The sequence below is a fragment of the Alligator mississippiensis genome, chromosome 9, assembly GCF_030867095.1.
Source record: "Alligator mississippiensis isolate rAllMis1 chromosome 9, rAllMis1, whole genome shotgun sequence".
NCBI lineage: Eukaryota > Metazoa > Chordata > Crocodylia > Alligatoridae > Alligator > Alligator mississippiensis.
Window position 1 is genome coordinate 36,031,444 of NC_081832.1, and position 18,654 is coordinate 36,050,097.

The 18,654-nt window shown below is 47.2% G+C and overlaps 1 protein-coding gene across 10 annotated transcripts in view; it reads right to left on the reverse strand.

Moving 5' to 3' along the window:
- The window catches only part of RALGAPB (Ral GTPase activating protein non-catalytic subunit beta), a 233,060-nt gene that overhangs the window by 33,834 nt on the left and 180,572 nt on the right, over positions 1 to 18,654 (reverse strand). For 9 of the 10 annotated variants that reach the window (XM_059733294.1, XM_059733297.1, XM_059733290.1 and 6 more), the window contains 3 exons: positions 5,997 to 6,105; positions 5,694 to 5,772; positions 3,469 to 3,617 (listed from right to left, as the gene is read on the reverse strand). In XM_059733294.1, coding sequence (XP_059589277.1) covers positions 3,469 to 3,617; positions 5,694 to 5,772; positions 5,997 to 6,105 — 337 coding nt within the window. The other variant, XM_059733295.1, reaches the window with a different exon arrangement.

The window sequence follows — 18,654 nt, forward strand, 5'->3', positions numbered from 1 at the left end:
TTATTCTGTCTGTCTGTATCACTTTATTCGCACTCTGATTGGTTGTCTCAGTAGCCAACCACAATACTGACTAAAACAACCAGATTGCTCCAAGAGTGTTCCAGACAGGAGGCAGTGGTGGCGGTGCAGCAGAGCGCTGCCATGATGGCAGGGACCGAGGGAATGGAGCGGGGAGGCGAAGCCAGCAGCACTGGCCTCCCCCTCCTCACCCCCAGCTCCCTGGAGGTGGTGGCTACGGAGCAGGAGGCAGTGGCAGCATGGGAGTGCTGGCCAAGGGGGACGGAGAGGACGGTGGGGCAAGGTTCCCCCCCACCCCCACAACCACTCCTGGGAGGTGGTGGCAGTGCGAGCTGGTAGGTGGCAGCGCTTTGTCCCTGCCCCACCCCCAATCATTCCTGACAGGCAATTGGCTAGTATGTGGAATAATTTATGACATACAAATTTGGAAAGATGCGTTGTACTCTATGGATTAACCTCACTTTGTTGGTAATACATACAAATGGTTTAGTAAATTATTATATACAGCAGATATTATTATTAAAGGTAAATAGGAAAAGGATTTACAGATATTGCTAACAGTTGAGAAATGGATTAGTATCTGGAAATCACTTTGTAAAACATCTAATTCATTGCTTTTAAAAACTGTTTCACATTAAATAGATTTTATTGGACCCCAGAAAGGTTATTTAAAGCAGGGCTAGCCTTGGATGAGCTGGAAGAGATGTGGAAACCAGACTGGGCCCCTAATTATAGTTTATTCTTTTTGTCCTAAAATTACTAGCTTTTGGCTTAGCACATGTATAACACCTTCTAAGAAATTTAAAATGAACATGGTGCCAGTAGAAAACTCCCAGCATACCTTCATTCTTGGAATGGTTAAAAGAACTTATGCAGGTTCCATTAATGGAAAAGATTACATATGCAAATAGATGTAACTGGGATCAATATGAAGAAATATGGTGCAATATAAATCATTTGTTAAGTTTATAAATTGATTTGTTTGTAGCTTGGTATCCTTTAAATGTATATGTATATTTGTTAGTTGGTTGCATGTAATGTCTAGCTCCCCCTTTCCCCTAGTCTTTACTAAATTTATATTATGTATATTTAATTATCTATTTTATAATACTTTAGTTTTGCTTTCTAATTGTATTTTCATTAGTTTATATGTTACTGTTATAATATGAAAATTAGTAATATTATAAGGACAAACAAAGGCAACCTAAGAGAATATAGTGACTAAAGGAAACACAGGCTAAAAGACCAGGATCTAATACCCCTAAGGTTCTGAAGTTTCCATTCTGCTGGCCTCAGAATACTCCAGGAAATTGTGGTCAAGAGCAGTGCTGGAGGAGCACAAGAGCATCAGCTTCAGCAAAACTTGAGATCATTTAGCTGGGAGAGGGCAGTTCATTTGTACACTTTTGACATGATACACTGTCACGGCAGGGTCCTCTCGGAGGGCCGTGATCTCCTTGAGGTCCCTCGCTCTGTGTCAAGGCCGGCCCAAGGCACCCTCTAATTCTCGCCCGCCATATCTTGTTGGAAATATAAGGTTGGGAGGCTGCCTATGACTCCCTGGGCATGGCTACTTGGGACCTCTGTCCCCGTGTGTTCCGGGACCCCTGGGGTCTCCCGATACGGTGGGTGTTCCTCGGACACCCTAGCCTTATGGGCTATGCGTGGCTCCTACCAGCCCCTAATACCACGCCCCAAGCCTCGCAGATGTAATAGACGTTGGTATGTCTGCACGCCCGCTCCCCGGGCCTCCTCTATGATCTAGCCCACTCTGGGCTTTCTCTAGTACCCAGCCTCTCACTGGGACTCTCGTCTGGCCCACTCTGGGCCTCCCCTGATGGTGTGGTCCCGCTCAGGGACTCCCTAGCGGGCCCCGGCCCTTCCCTGGCCAACCGCACGGATACCCTCTGTGACCCCGGCTCACCGCGCTGCTACTTCCTGTCTTCTCAGGGGCAACCGCAGCACCCTGCCTTGGTCTGAGGGGTGTTGCCGCACTAGCCTGCGGCCGGGCTCGCTATGCCCCTCTCGGGCTCCTCAATATCGCCCCACTCTAGAGCATGCCCATCTCTAGGGCTGCTCAGTATCGCCCCTCTCTAGGGCTGCTCAGTATGGCGCTCCCCCTCTTTGGGGCTCGCCGTGCCCCCACAGGGCTTCTCAATAATACAATGTGGCGCTCCCCGTGCCCACCCTGGGCTTCTCAATGAAATCGCCCCTCGCTCTGGGACTGGGGTCTATGCACCCCGCAAGTGATCCAGGGTCTATGTCCCCCGCCGGCAACCTACTGGTTGCGCCCGCAACCCACTGGTTGTGCTCCTCGCCGCCAGTTGCTCCTGCACTGGTGTGCAAGCTGCGCCTTCACTGGCGCTGTAAGAATGATGCGCCCTCCTGGCGCTAGACCGCGCCCTCACTGGCGCTGGGGCACCCCCCACTCTCTGGGGTCCCTATGAGGACACTGCGCCCTCTTATGAGGGCAATGCGCCCTCCTGCGCTAGGGCTCCCCACACTCTGTGGGGTCCCTATATGAGGCCTCCTCCAACCCCTACAGCCTCACCCAAGCCTCCGGGTGTAATACAAACATTAACCGAACACAACACAAGCCTCCTGGCTGTAACTCAAAACACAACCCAAAGCTGCCTGGCTATAACTTAACATCACGGCTTAACTCCACTCGAGTGGTACTTGCTGTTAGCCCCGCGAGCTGCTGCCTCTCTGGCTGCTGGCAGAGAACTGCCAGCCTGGCTTCAGCCCTGGGCTTTATAAGGGCCAGGCCCTGCCCCTTACAGGCAGCTGGCTCCGCTTAGTTGCTCCGGCAACCCGCAGCTGTGCTCAATTGGCTCTGCCAGGGCTCTCTCCCTGGCAGTTTCTCCTCTCTAGGAGCAGGCACCGGGGTGCCCTGCGACACACACATTAAAAGTACTTCATCAAAAGGGAATTTGAAATGCTTTTAATGTGCACCCTTAGTGTCCATACCCAGAGTTGCTTTGTAGACAGCTAAATTTCTGCATCAGATATCAGTGTGTTATCAACATCAGGTCCATGTTCCTGATTTATATCTTTTGCCCCTAACTCTGTTCATTTGTCTTGTTGATCTACTCCCTTTTCTGCTCAGCTCCCTGTTATCCAATTTGCTCCCCACCCACCTTGCTTTTGTCACTTCATTCCAATACAAATAAAAAGTATAACTGAAAAGTTTCCAAGCCATGGAAAATGTAAAAATAATTTGTTAATTTTAGTTTAACAAAATTTAGCAAAATTTGTTTGCTGAAGAAGCGGTGGAGAAAAACCTGCTTGTGTACTTCACCTACCCACTCTGAGCCATACATACTGCAAAGCTATTCCCAAGTCAAAAGTGCCTCATAACTACTGGAAAGGATCATATTAATTATTGAACAGTCAATTAAAAGCCTCCACTAGGTTTTAATTCACAACTTTCTGAATAAAATAACTTACCAAGAGCTCTCCTACTAACAATCATTCCATCCACCAGTGGAATGACCATGTTGAATTTCCCAGTAGCTCCTTGCACTTTTATCCTGAATAACCCAGTGTTTAAAGGATGGATAAAAATCACAGGAACCTCCTTTTCAGGGCTTGCAGATCTAAAGGAATGAAATTTTGGTTTTAAAAAGAGAAATATAGTATTTTAAGACAACTTTTTTAGGTAGAAAATCGCTCCAAGTTTTTTTTAAACAATGCTTTCTTTTTGTTCTATGGCTAATCATATTAAAGTTCAGAGAGGTAATTAGCTGTTTTAGTTTAATTTCAGGCAGAAGGCAGAATTGAGTGGCACCTTATAAACTAATTCAGAGAAGCATAAGCTTTCGTAAGCAACAGCTTACTTCATCAGATGCTATTAATGGACCTGAAAGGATAAATAGAAGGCAGTAATTTAAATACAAAAGATAAGGAAGGACAGAGGAAAGGAAAGGGGGCACTGCTGAGAAAGGTGCTACACAGCTATCTCTACACCACCAGCTTTCATTGTAAATGCACTATCTTAGGGATCTGGAATAGACTTCACTCTGACCTGTTACAATACTAAACACATGACAATGAAAACAGAATCTCTCATCACCTATAGCCAACTGCTTGAACACTTTGTATACATGATTAATTACCTCCAATTCCCTCCTCAAATGATGATCACCTCAAGACAGACATGCAGGGGAACAAACCTGTTCTGGCTTCACAGGTGATGTGTAGGGGGTGCACAGGAATGCATGCACACCCCCCTCAGAGCGCTGGTGCCCCACCTGAGAGTGAGCACTCTTGGCTTAGGTGATGGGCAAAGGGGGCAGGTGGAGCGCAGGTGAAGCGCCGGTGGCTCCCCCCCAACCAGGAAATACCACCAGCACTTCCGGGGTTGGTGTCCAGCTATGAGGGGACTGTGGGCAGTCCCTGCTTGCCTCCGCCATGCCCCTGCTGCCACCACCGGGCGGTCACTGAGCACCCCCCCTTCCCCCCCACCTCAGGAGGCATGCGTCACCTATGCCTGGCTTACAGGCAGCCTTCCCAACTTCAAATGACATCTTTCCAGCAACAGACTCCTATTCTCACCAAGGCACCAGACCTTGCAACAGACCCAGATGCTAAATGTGCCTCCTCATCAACAAAGACCACATTATCGCTAGACCAAACAAAACAGATTATAACATTCGGGGTTCATTCACCTGCTCCTCTACAAATATCTAATATAACATCTGCTTACAGTGCTCTTCTGAATAACAGTGATCTGACAGCAATTCCAAAACCAACATGTAACATCCCTGGATATTCTATCACTGACTTAGTGTAGCTGTTCTTAAACAAGACTGTAAAAGCCAACCTGAATGCAGAAATTGCATAACAAGAAGTCATCCACAGACTGGAATGTGTTAAGTATGGTCTAAACAGAGACTATGGATTATCCATTACCTGAGCTAGCTTTTTCTACCTTCATGTTCCTATGATTTTACTGCTTTACCACCTTTACCTCTCTCAGCATTGCTCCCTCTCCTTTCCTCCCCCCTTCCCTATCCTTTGTATTTAAATTACTGCTTTCTATTTGAAACCTTCGCTCCTTGCAGGTCCAGCCACAGCATCTGAGAAAGGAAGCTGTTGCTTATGAAATCTTAAGCCTTTCTGAATTTTACTAAATTAAAGGTGCCCTGCCTTCTGCCACACTAATATTGTGTAGCATGTTGGAAGATTAGTTTCAAGATATCTCTGGAAAGGAACATGGAGATGTGGTGGGTAGGTTTCCAGTGTTCAAGATCTGTACCTAAAGAGGGAGACATCATTAATACATTTATATACTTCTATCACAGGATCTCAAAGTGCTACAAACATCTACTTAAACTTTGTCAGGTGAATGCAGCATTAAACCATCTTATTAAAAAATGAACAGGAGCAGAGAGAGGGTCACTGGCTGGTTACAGAACCAGGAAGAGAATGCCACATTTTCTACTTTCCAGACACATGTTCTAACCCTACAAATACAAAAGTCCTTTAACTACTGCCCAGACAAATATCTGCTGCAAAAACCTACTGTATCATGCTTAACAAGACCCCATCTGTGATACTGTTCAGGTACAACTCTCTTTGAGAAACCAAAGAACATTCATGTCCCTGACTGGAAGTTTTCTTAAATTGCTGCACTGCCTGTTGACTGAAAGAAAAGAAATTAAATAACTGACCTTAGGGAAGTACTACTATTTGCTGTAGTTTCTACACCAGTGCTGGTCTCAGAAACCAAATCAGAGAGGGGAAAGTTTTCTGGAAAAAAAAGGATGTGTAAAATGCACTTAACTATTTAATTGTTTGTACAAAGTAAAAATAACACATTTTAGAACATTTAAATACAAACAACAGTGATAAATCAGAATCTAGCATTTGTCTAAAAATAAACAGAACTCAGTTAAAAAAAGAAAACATTTCAGATACAACTCAGTTGTTGGCCCTATTACATTCATTAATGTTAAAATAGAAGTCCTACACACCTATATCATCATAACGTTCAACCCAGACCACATACACCTTGGTTTCAGGTCCCATTGGTGGAATGGTTCGGCCCTGAGGCACCTTCTTTGATCTGGAAGTAGGACTGAGCTATTTTGAACAGAAGAGCAGAGCAGCTTCAGTAAAATACATCAAAGTCCAATGACATATTTAACAAGCAACCATTCTAAGATTTTCAGTCACCAAACAGAAACTCCCCCTTGGCAAAAGAAGATGGAGCTGTTGCCTATGTTGCAGCAGCATGGTAGATTTATGTTGATATGAGCAGCAGTTGGGTTTCTGTATCACAGTTAACTTCTTTTTTTTTTTTTTTTAAACTTGGTAGGCTAAAATTAAAACCAGATGAACATTTGTTTCTGCTTATCTTATTGCTGGTGTCCAAGCTTGACCAATTATATTCTTTATTAATATGTATATATGAGCATAATAGGGTACTCCTGTGTTACTGTGGAAGCCTATACAACATTCTTCCAAGCCCCCAAAAATCTTTACGTGGCCATATGGCACGCTGCCTTTATTTTCTCAATGAGTCCCAGGCAAATTTGCTTCTTTTACAAATTAAGACATTTTTGCTTATGATCTCTTTTGCAAAGTCATCCTTAAGACTGAAAGTGGATTACAATTCTTTTTGGCTCATGCAGAAGTCAATGATTCTGTTCTCAATGACATCTGTTTGGCTCCGAAGAAAATACTCACATAGCTGTAAATAACTGAAGGTAGATTCTGACCTTACACCAGGAACACATTTAGCAGATGCGTCTCCTTTTATAGGAACAGCAATATGATAGCAATATGAATAGCAGCTAAAATCCATCAAAATCTGTTGTACTTACAGAACCATTCACCCAATATTATACATAAAGGAACAAGAATCAAAACAGTTCTTTTATTGTTTTTATACTAGTTCTGTTATCCACTTGTAATTTCATTTGTTCCGCTTAATTAGGGTTAGATGCAGGGCGTTTTCTCAAAGAAACAATACAAGGTGTAATGTTTTTAACAGATTTTAATGTCCATTAATGAAAGGGACTAAGACAGCAAATTATTGATACGATAATATTTCTAACCTGCTAAAAAGTTTCAGATCTATCTTGGTTTATCAATCCAAATAGTTGTTTTTTAACATTTCAAATTAGTCTGTGCGCAGACTTGTATGAGACTGTGGATGAGATTTTCAAAGGCACAAACTGTTCAAAGGTAGAAAAAGCAATTAGGCCCTTAACAACCACTAAAAACTTTCCCTTACTGCTCCTGAAGTTAGAACTGAGATTAAAGAACATTATAGGCAAACAAAATACAAGTTGGCAAGTTCAAAAAAATCCTTCACTGAGAGGAGCTGGTGTCTTCCAAGGGAGATATGTCCATCATGATACTTCCTTAACAAACTTGTTTTTATGTGACAAGTAGCAAGCTTTTTTATTGCTGAAGGCAGCTACTGAAATGTAAACAGGGTAACAGTACCCTGGAATCTGCAGAAAGCAGGGTAGATTTGCATCTTATAGACTACTTATATTAGAGATGTATAGCTTAACCTTTTGCCAGCAGAGAGCTCACTTCATCAGATGTGTGAAGAGACATACATACCAGGAAAAGAAGAGGGGGAGGCTCAGTTTTCATCACACCTAGAACAACTGCTAGTATGGCTACATATTAACAATTGGATCAAAAAGGAAAGGAGAGAAAGCAGTAAACTACATATATTGGGTAATCATGCAATAACGAAGCAGAGCAGGCTAATACAGTGGGCTTGGTAACAGACCAGTCTACTTCAATTAGCAAGTTTGTCTTCCTTAAGTTGCCACATTCCTGCTGCAATATGATCTATCACTTCCATGATTGCAAGAGGGACATATGGTTCAGCTTCTATTTGTTAGCTATTTATCACCATTTTTTTGAGAGAGAGATATTCAGCAACTGAATAAATGTACAATCTGCTAAACAGAAACATAGAAAAGAAGGGCAGGAAGGGGCTTGCAGAGGTCTAGACCCCCATGCAGGATCATCCCTACAACTAATAGGATGATTTGGGGACATCCTATTGTCCAACCTATTAGTAAAACCACATAGTCAAACCTGACAAACCCAAATGGCATAATCTGTCACATGTAAAGCAGGGGGCCTACAGTGGCCAATGCCTTGCTGCTATGAGGTTTATTAAAATATGTTCAAGAGATCCAAGCATCCCCATTACAGAGTGTGCGGGCCGGGTCTGACCCCGGGCTTTTCGTCGCTCTGCACGTGGGCTGTGGCCAGCAGCCCGGGCAGGCCGGATCGGAGAGGGAGGTCGCCGAGCTAGAATTAGGCACAGACACGTAACGGTTGATTTTAAGATTGTTTTACTTACACCGAGATGGTCGTGGTGTAGGCTGAGAACTTGCTTGAGTTGCGGTTACAACAGAAAACACGAACACACGTGGAGCTTGCTAGGCTCCATGCAGACAGAACACGAACAATCACGTGGAGCTTGCTAGGCTCCACGCAGACAAACTCCGGATGTCCAGGACAAGCACGCATAAAACTCGTCGTTACGTCTTATAGTAGGCTCCGTTCGAAGACGGGAAGAGGTGGGCGGTGGATCAGGCCGCCAAACTCCTCTGAGCGACACACAGGGTTTCTATTACCCTGCCGCGCACACCCAGAGTCCCCACGAGATGGATGCGGAGTCCTCTTCGGCTTGGGCGGAAACTGCTCAAGCCTCTTATACGGCTAGCAGGCCAATTGCTAGCCGCCACGTGTGAATAATTTAGCAATAGCCAATTGCGGGGCACAAATTTGTATACGATGAGCGGGAAATCTTTGCACCGTGCATTTCTGTGTTGCAAAGGAAATGCACCCTGCAAAGATCGCTGCGAAGTGGCGGGAACACTCCTTTGCACGCGGGTTCCCTGCGCAGCAGAACTCCTCCGTGCAATGAAGTTGCAAACCCACGGGGATAATTCTTAGTGCCGAAGCGCGCACACAAAAATCAGACCTTTGGGTCATGACATCCCCCCTTGCTGAAGGCACAATAGAATTATACTTCAAACCCATCATCCGGGTTATTCATAGCTCTGTCAATGGTTCGCAAAACTAAACGAGCAAAAACAAAATCAGTCAACAATAAAAGTTCGTCCTCAAGGGATCGAATCAAATAATAACCAACACACACACATATACATAAAATCACATTCATAACAAAAAACTGAATGATCATGACTTCGGTGGGCGTCATGGTGGAATCGCGCATCAGGCCTTCGTTCCTTTCGGTGATGTTGTCACTCTCGGGGCCTCTTTCCACCACGCACTCCGAATCCCTGATCTGTAAAAGAACTCTCTTAAAATGGTTATTCAATACTATCTACAAAATCACACAGGACTGCACGATAATGCAGTCGATTAAACTTATCATCACTATTAAATACAAATATGTAAACACGATTTTATACTGGACAGCTCTCTTTCTTTTCACGCTTAGCAACTCGACGAAATCGTCGATGAGTCATCATCGCCTTCTTCTAGATAGTGAAAACCTAACTCGTAGGCTAGCTGCCATTGTCCCACGTCTCCTAAAATCCGAAGCTGTCTTTTATTAAGTCCAGAATGCTGCAGGAGGTATCCAAAAATGTATCTCTCCTCTTGTGTTCTCTGGCGTAATACTGGATGCTCGGATTCACGGTGTTTCGTGTTCTGAGCCTCAGTCAGGCGTTGATACTCCCGATCACTGGACAGTCTTGGCTCCATTAGGAAGCGCAGTCTTGACAACTGATGAAGGAGACTACTCACAGGATGATCGACCAGTGGGTTCAGCACAATCCGCAAAACCACGATGTTTCTTTGCCCGTAAACCTTAAGACAACTATCTATGCTGTCGAGAGTCACTGGAACGGTTCCAGGGTCTCGCAGGTGACGGTGAGGCCACGGTCGCATTCGTTGGAGCAGTGTTAGTCCCAACGTACATTCTCTTGGGTTCCAGGAGCAGTATGAAACTCCGATAATAGCCAGTACAAGCTGTTCTGCACCGGTGTGCTCTGGTCGTCCGTCGTGCCATGCGTGGGCCTTCTGTTCAATCACTCCTGCCACAAGCGCTGGAATCGGAATAGGCCAGTGGATGCTAAACGCCACCATGTCGATGTTGGTGACATGTCCCCTACTCCATGAAGCTTGTCGCACCAAGAAGCTTGCTTCTTCCTGGTCCAGGAGGTCAGACCCAAGTTCCACGACTAGACGTCCTAACCACACAGCCAGAGTTTCGTCGGATCGGATCCTGGATTCTCTACACAAATTCTGCAGTTCGGCTCTGGAACGAGCGTGATGGGTGGTAGCTTGAACTGCACTCTGCGGACCGATGACTGGGCTGCTTGATACTGCAGGTTGATCAATTTCTTCATGAGTTGTCGTTGCTGTTGCTGTTTCTGTCGGAGCTGTAGTCATTGTTACAGTGGGGGTTGTTGTTGTTTCAGGCGGGAGGGGCAGATGCACTCCTCCGCTTGACTCCCCCTCCCTTCGGCAAAGAGGCGTGGTTGGCGGAACCGACGCTGCGTCGCTGGGCGGAGTTACCGGCCGAACCCTCGCGGGCTCTCCCGAAGCTCCATCCCTCTCTTCCAGCTTCTCCACGCGGTCTTCTCTCTGCTCGGCGCCATCTTGTTGAGGCTTTTCAAGATCCCTTTTCTCAGCCGCTTCTCCGACCGCCCGAACAGCCATATGCAGCTGGGTCTTTAAGCTTAAAGTTTCACTCATTAAATCAGCCATAGTTTGAAAGGTTGCATTTAGTTTTCCCCCCCTTGTCACACCGTAGGACCACTCTCTCATTTACGGCGCGGTCCTCTTGTCTCCGGGTCTTCGCAGAGCTCGGACGGACGCTCTCGACCCCTTAGTCTAGGCACCACCATGCAAGGGGAAAACCAGTCGATTGGCATCGTCTCTCTCATCTCTCGGGCACACCATGAGCAACGGACACACTCCTGGGTGGGGGTCGGGCTTACTGCGCTCGCCAGGTTGACTTCGGCAAGGGTCACAGCATCGAGGGGCCTATACAAGACCCGCTCATCGCCCATGATACACCCGAACGCCGCGGGGTGAAGATATATCTCTTTCCCTTCTAGGGCTCCGACTTCTGGAGTTCCCTCTTCTCCCCTTAACGAAAGGTGTCCACGGACACATCTCTGGCCCGTTCCGCCCGCCTGGTGGTACACGAGGTGCGCCTCCAGTTCTCTGACGCTTGCTACGCTGTGTCTCCCACTTCTCCAAGGGCAGTTCTCAACTAATTCTAACTCTAGCGAGCCCTCTCCTGATCCCATCGGCATGTGCTGCGGTGATCCCGATCCCATCCTCGTCGCCATGTGCGGGCCGGGTCTGACCCCAGGCCCTTTTCGTCGCTTTGCACGCGGGCTGTGGCCAGCAGCCCAGGCAGGCCGGATCGGAGAGGGAGGTCGCCGAGCTAGAATTAGGCACAGACACGTAACGGTTGATTTTAAGATTGTTTTACTTACACCGAGATGGTCGTGGTGTAGGCTGAGAACTTGCTTGAGTTGCGGTTACAACAGAAAACACGAACACACGTGGAGGTTGCAAGGCTCCACGCAGACAGAACATGAACAATCACGTGGAGCTTGCTAGGCTCCACGCAGACAAACTCCGGATGTCCAGGACAAGCGCGCATAAAACTCGTCGTTACGTCTTATAGTAGGCTCCGTTCGAAGACGGGAAGAGGTGGGCGGTGGATCAGGCCGCCAAACCCCTCTGAGCGACACACAGGGTTTCTATTACCCTGCCGCGCACACCCAGAGTCCCCACGAGATGGATGCGGAGTCCTCTTCGGCTTGGGTGTAAACTGCTCAAGCCTCTTATACGGCTAGCAGGCCAATCGCTAGCCGCCACGTGTGAATAATTTAGCAATAGCCAACTGCAGGGCACAAATTTGCATACGACGAGCGGGAAATCTTTGCACCGTGCATTTCTGTGTTGCAAAGGGAAATGCACCCTGCAAAGACTGCTGCAAAGTGGCAGGAACACTCCTTTGCACGCGGGTTCTCTGCGCAGCAGAACTCCTCCGTGCAATGAAGCTGCAAACCCACGGGGATAATTCTTAGTGCGGAAGCACACACAAAAAAATCAGACCTTTGGGTAATGACACAGAGGACAGCAAAAAATCCCAGTCCATACAAATTTGACCAGGACTACCAACTGTCAGTAAATATACAGACTGTCAGTAAACAAAAAAAAAAAAGTGTTAAAAATGGTTATTAGTCAAGTCCATAAAAAAAAACAACCAACCTTTAGTTGTCAAAAACACTAAGCAGTTACTGCTTGATTAAAGTTCCAATAGGCAGAGAACAGGAGTGGCAGCTGGTGCCAGAGAGGAAGTACAGCACCCTTCAGGGAGCTTTCTTTCAGCCATGTGCTGCTGCTGCTGCATCTTGGGCTGCCTATAATACTGCTGGGATACAGGTAAGGTTCTCTGGGGATCTGTCAGGATTAGGGGAGTAGGGGGGAGCAGGTCCAGGAGGGATATGGTGGCAGCTGGGGGGGGGGGGGGGGGTGGCAGGGAAGGGGCAACTTGGTGCAGGGTACAGTGGGAAATCTAGGTATGGGGGTGAGACAGCCAACACCTGAGGGAGGGGGGAAGCAGCACGGTGTAAACCCATTGCTCCAATCAAGCAGGGTTTCCAATGAAATAATTTTTAATATGATTCTTTTTTCTTTTTTACTGACAACCAAACTTCTTTTACTATGGTTGATGTTACACCCCTAAATTTGAACCCAGTCCTTCTAAATCTGAACCCAGCCCTTCTAACTGGGGACTGGCAGAAGCATTATAATTTATATTACTGTAACAGAGAGCCTGGGCTCCCTGCCACTAAGAGGGAAAGAGCCCAGTCACAACCATGTGGGGAAGGCAGGGCACAGCTGCATCTGGGCTGCCATGACAGCTAAATAATGAGACTAATTAGGAGGCACCTGCAAGCAACCCTGGAGAAGTCAGCAGACTAGAAAAGGGGCAGGGCCTGAGGGATATAAGGCAGCCTGGCTGTGAAACCTGAACAGGGAAGAACTCTGCAGAGGTGCCTATGGCTGTAAGCCAGATGGGGAGTGGGCTAGGCTTGGAGACAGCTAGGGAAGCTGAGGGTTAGCAGCTGATTAAGACCCAGGGTTAGGGTCGTAGTTTTATAGCCAGAAGGGCTTCTTGTTTTGATTTCAGTTTGGTCCAGTGCCCAGCAGGGACTAGATACCTGCAGTTTTGTCTGGTGCCTGGAGGTGGGGACCAGGAGGGTCTGGTACCCAGAGGGAGACTAGATACTGATGGAAAAGCCAGTGGTTTGGGGGGGGAACTGTGAGGGGGGTTATTTGGAGGTCCCAGGGGAAGTCCCAAAATGGGCAATCCTATAGTGCCTAGACAGGGCAAATCAGAAATGCCCAAGAGGGGCAATCCCACAGTGCCTAGAGAGGGCACATTGAGCATGCCCAAGACAGGTGATCCCAAAGCACACCTAAGAGGGGGAAGCATGACAGAGTGCCCGAGAGGGGTGATCCCAAAGCAGGGCAGAGTTCAGGGCCAGAGGGCATGGGAGCCTAAGAAGGGCAGAGCTTGGAAGCCAGGGAGCCTGGAAGTGACCCAAGAAGGGTGAAGACTGAGGCCAGAGGGGGCAGAGACAAAAGCCCTGAAAGGCCAGGCAGGAAGCTGGGAACCCCAAAACTCGGTTCAGTCAGTGGACCAGAGCTAGAGGGCCCACAAAGAGAAAAAGGGCGGAAGCTGAGACGGCTGAACCCCAACACAAGAACAATGGCAGGCTTGCTCTAAGACTCGGGCAGTCTTCTTCCTACTAAAGTAACATCAAGGATGAGTGAGAAAGTGAGGGTCCTCCACAGATAGAGCCAGGGGAGGAATTATGTACCCACCAGGAGGTGACGCAGCTGCCCGAGGCCTGAACTTGTCACAATTACATAAAATATACATCGGTATAAACTAGGCCTGTGCAACCCATAAGTATTCGCTTCGGACTTCGATTCGCCCAATTCGGAGGGACAGAGATTCAATCCAGTGATTCAAATCACTGTCCCAATTTGATTCAGCTGATTTGGATTTGAAGATTCCGCCACAGACTAAACAGGCAGCAGTCCTCACCACACTGCACACAGCTGCCTCCAGCTGTTAAGTCTGTTGTAGTGGGCAGAGGGGGGAGGGATTGGGCTGGGACAAGCTGCCTAGCCGGGGTGGGGAATGCAGGAGTCGGGGAGGGGGGATCCCGCAACTGTGCACCGCCGGTCCAGGTCATCAGAGCGGGTGTGTACCCCTGGATCTGTGCAGGGTGGGCTAAGCCAGGCGCTCTGGATGGGCGGCGGAAGGCACTGGGAGTGGATGCTATGCTCTCCTGCTGCTCACCCAGCCTTCCTATACCTGCCGGACAAGCCGCAGCTTCGCTCCAGTTGGGCAAGCAGCAGCAGGGCATGGTGGTGAGCACGTGTGCCTGGATGGAGGAGGGGCCAACGGCAGAGGCTATGGGGAATTTTAGGGTGGCTGCAGCCCACCCAAAGCCTCGACTCCACTGTGCTCTATATGGTGGGCAGAGCCAGACTGTGGCTGGGTGGTGGGTGGCTGGTGCTAGCCTCCCAGAGCGCAGCCCAGCCCAGCCTGCACCTAATCTTTGCATTGATGCATCCCAAAACCATATCTACCCTTTGTGCTGCTACATTACACTGCAGACTCATATTGAGTTTGTGATCTAGCAAGATTTGCAGATTCTTCTACACAGTGTTGCCATCCAGCCATATGTCACCTATTTTTTATCTGTCTTTCAATTTTCTTCCCAAGGTGTAGTAACTTGCATTTGTCCGCACTGACCTTCATCCTGTTAGCTCCAGCCCAGCTTTCCAGTCTGCAATTCAGAAGAAGCTTGACATTCTTAGAATCATAGAATCACAGAAAATTAGGGCTGGAAGGGCCCTCAGGAGAACATCTAGTCCAACCACCTGCTCAAAGCAGGATCATCTCCATCTATATCATCCCAGCCAAAGCTTTGTCCACCCAGCTCTTTAAAAACCTCCAAGGATAGGAACTCCACAACTTCTCTGTTCCGGTGCTCTACCACCTCTCTCATGAGAAGGTTTTTCCTGATATCTAACCTAAACTTCCTTTGCTCTAACTTGATCTTTGCTCTTTGTTCTGCCATCTGCCACCACTGAGAACAGTCTAGCTCCACCCTCTCAGGAACCACCCATTGGGTAGTGGAAGGCTATTATTAAATCCCCCCTCAGTCTTCTCTTCCACAGACTAAATAAGCCCAGTTTCCTCAGCCTTTTCTTATAAGTTATGTTGCCCTAACCCCTAACCATTTTTATTGCCTTCTGCTGGACTTTCCAATTTGTCCACATCCTTTCTGTAATGGGAGGCCCAAAACTAGACACAGTACTTCAGATGTGGCCTTGCCAATGCTGAATAGAGGGGAAGAATCACTTCCCTCAATCTCCTGACAATATTCCTACTAATGCAGCCTAGTATGCCGTTGGCCTTCTTTGCAACAAGGGCACACTGTTGGCTCATATTTGGCTTACTGTCTACTGTAACCCCCAGATCCTTTTCTGCAGAGCTGCGGCTACTACTCAGTCCCCAGCCTGTACTTAGGATTGTTACATCCTAAGTATAGGACTTTGCACTTAGATTCATAGATGCGAGGGTTGAAAGGGACCTCAACATATCATTGAGTCTGACCCCCTGCCTAGGCAGGAAAGAGTGCTGGGGTCAGATGACCTGAGCCAAATGCTTATCCAGCCTTCTCTTAAAGACCCCCAAGGTAGGGGACAGCACCACCTCCCTTGGAAGCCCATTCCAAATTTTGCCCACCCTTACCATGAAGAAGTTTTTCCTGATATCTAGCCTAAATCTGCTCTCTGTCAGTTTGTGACCATTGTTCCTTGTTACCCCAAGATGTGCTCTGGTGAACAGAGCATCTCCGATCCCTTGCTGCGTCCCCCTAATGACTTTGTAGGCGGCCACAAGATCACCTCTCAGCCTTCTCTTGTGGGGACTGAAGAGGTCCAGGTCAGTCTCTCCTCATAGGGCTTGTCCTGTAAGCTCTTAACCATACGAGTGGCCCTCCTCTGGACTTTCTCAAGTCTATCAACATCCTTCTTGAAGTACAGCACCCAAAACTGGATGTAGTACTCCAATTGTGGCCTGACCGATGCCACAGAGAGGAAGTATCACTTCCTTGGTTCTATTTATCATGCATCTGCTGATGCATGATACAGCGAGGTTAGCTTTGCAGATGATTTCTTTGCTGACTCATATTCATCTTGGAGTCCACTATGACTCAGATCCCTTTCTGCTTCTGTGCTGCTGAGAGGGTCACTTTCTAACCAGTAGGTGTGCTGGATATTTCTGCACCCTAGATGCAGCATTCTGCACTTGTCCTTGTTGTAATGTATCCTATTGTGTACTGCCCACATGTCTAAGTCCAGGTCTGCCTGCAATCATTCACTACCCTCCAGAGGTCAGACCTGATTATCTGGGGTTGGACCTAGTGATCTATTTAGGTCCCTTCTGACCCTAAGTACTATGATACTATGGAGTGCGCACTTCACCCCACAATTTAGTATCATCCGCAAACTTGGCCAGAGTACACTTCACACCCACATCTAGGTCACTGATGAAGATATTGAACAGTATAGGTCCAAGGACTGAATGCTGCGGGACCCCACTACCCACATCCTTCCAGGTCAATAATGACCCATCTACTACCACTCTCTGGGTGCAACTGCTAAGCCAATTTGCTACCCATTGGAACATGTAAACATCTATATCACAGCCTCTTAATTTATTGATGAGAATGGGCTGAGATACTGTATCGAAGGCCTTGCTAAAATTCAAGAAAACTACATCCACCTCTACTCCTGCATCTAAGCATTTTGTGACCCTGTCATAAAATGAAATCAGATTGGTCAGGCATGATATACCTGCTACAGAGATCCATGCTGGTTGCCCTGCTGCATTATTTTTCTCACTGGACTCCCACAAATATGATCCTTCATAATCTTTTCAAAGACCTTTCCAAGGATGGCGATGAGACTGACTGCACTATAACTACTCGGATCCTCCTTCCTCCCCTTCTTGAAAATAGAAACCACATTGGCCTTTTTCCAGTCCTCTGGGACCTGACCCAAGTGCCACGAGTGCTCAAAAACAGCCGTGCCAGTGGTTCTGCTGTGACACCGGCCAATTCCTTCAGTACTCTCGGATGCAGCTCATCCAGGCCTGCTGACTTGAACACATCCAGTCCATCCAAGTGATTCTGCACCAAGTCAGTGTAGACAGTTGGTGGGCTGGTGTCCCTCTGATGCCCATCTAAGATCTTATTAGGAGACTTATCTTGAGCCCTGTTCAGGAACACCGAGGCAAAAAACTCATTGAAGAGCTCAGCCTTGTCCCCCCTGTCTCTCACTAATTGCTCCTTCTTGTTTAGCAGGGGTCCTATGCTGCCCTGTGCCTTCCTTTTACTCCCTATATACCTTTAAAAAACAAAATAACCCCAAAAAACCCCCAAGTTTTTGCTGTTTTTAATTTGTGTTGCCAGTCTCAGCTCTGTAGTTGCTTTGGCTTTTCTAACTGCCTCCCTGCAAGTGCAGGTCAAGTAGGTATACTCCTCTTTGGTAGCTTCCCCCTGCTCCCACAGCCTATATGCCTTCTTTTTTGCCCTTAGGCTCCCCTGGATTTCCCCGTTTAGCTAAGGAAGTTTTTTGGCTCCTTTCCCCCTTTTCCTTTGTACTGGGATAGTCTCCCTCTGCACCCAAAGGATCACTTCCTTTAGAAACGACTACCCTTCCTGGACTCCCATCTCTTATCCTGCAGTGCATCATTGACTAGACTTCTAAGCACACTGAAGTTAGCCTTCCTAAAGTCAAGCACTTCTACCCTACTAGTTATTTTACCCACCCTACACCATATGGTGATTCAATTGATTGGTGGTCACTGTCCTCAACTTATGAGTTTCAATAAGGACAAGATTAAATTTTGATCCAATCTTCCAATTTATCTAGAACTCTCTGAATCCTAGCCCTACCCTCCAGTGTACCTACTACTCTCCCCAGCGTTGTGTCATCTACAAACCTGCTAAGGGTGTACTCCATTCCCATCTTCCAAATCACTGATGAAGATATTGAACAAAATTAGCCCCAGGACCAACCCCCGGGGCACTCCACTTGATACCAGCTGCCAACTTGACATTGAGCCATTGATTACTACCCTTTGAACCTGACGATCTAGCCAGTTTTCTATCCATCTTACAGTTCGTTCATCCAACCTGTACTACCTTAGCTTGCTTGTGCAACCATATCAAAAAACTTGGTAAAGCCAAGGTATATCACGTCCACTACTCTTCCCCCTTCCACAGAGCCAGTCATCTCATCACAGAAGGCAATCAGTTTGGTCAGGCCTGACTTGCCCTTAGTGAATCCATGCTGACTGTTCCTGATAACGTTCTTCTCTTTCCAGTGCTTAGAAATGGAGTCCTTGAGGACCTGCTGCATGATTTTTCCAGGAACTAAGGTGATGCCGATTCATCTGTAGTCTGTCCCCACCCTGGATCTTCCTTCTTCCCTTTCTTAAAGATAAGCACTATATTTGCCGATTTCCAATCATCTGGAACCTCTCCTAACTGCCATGAGTGT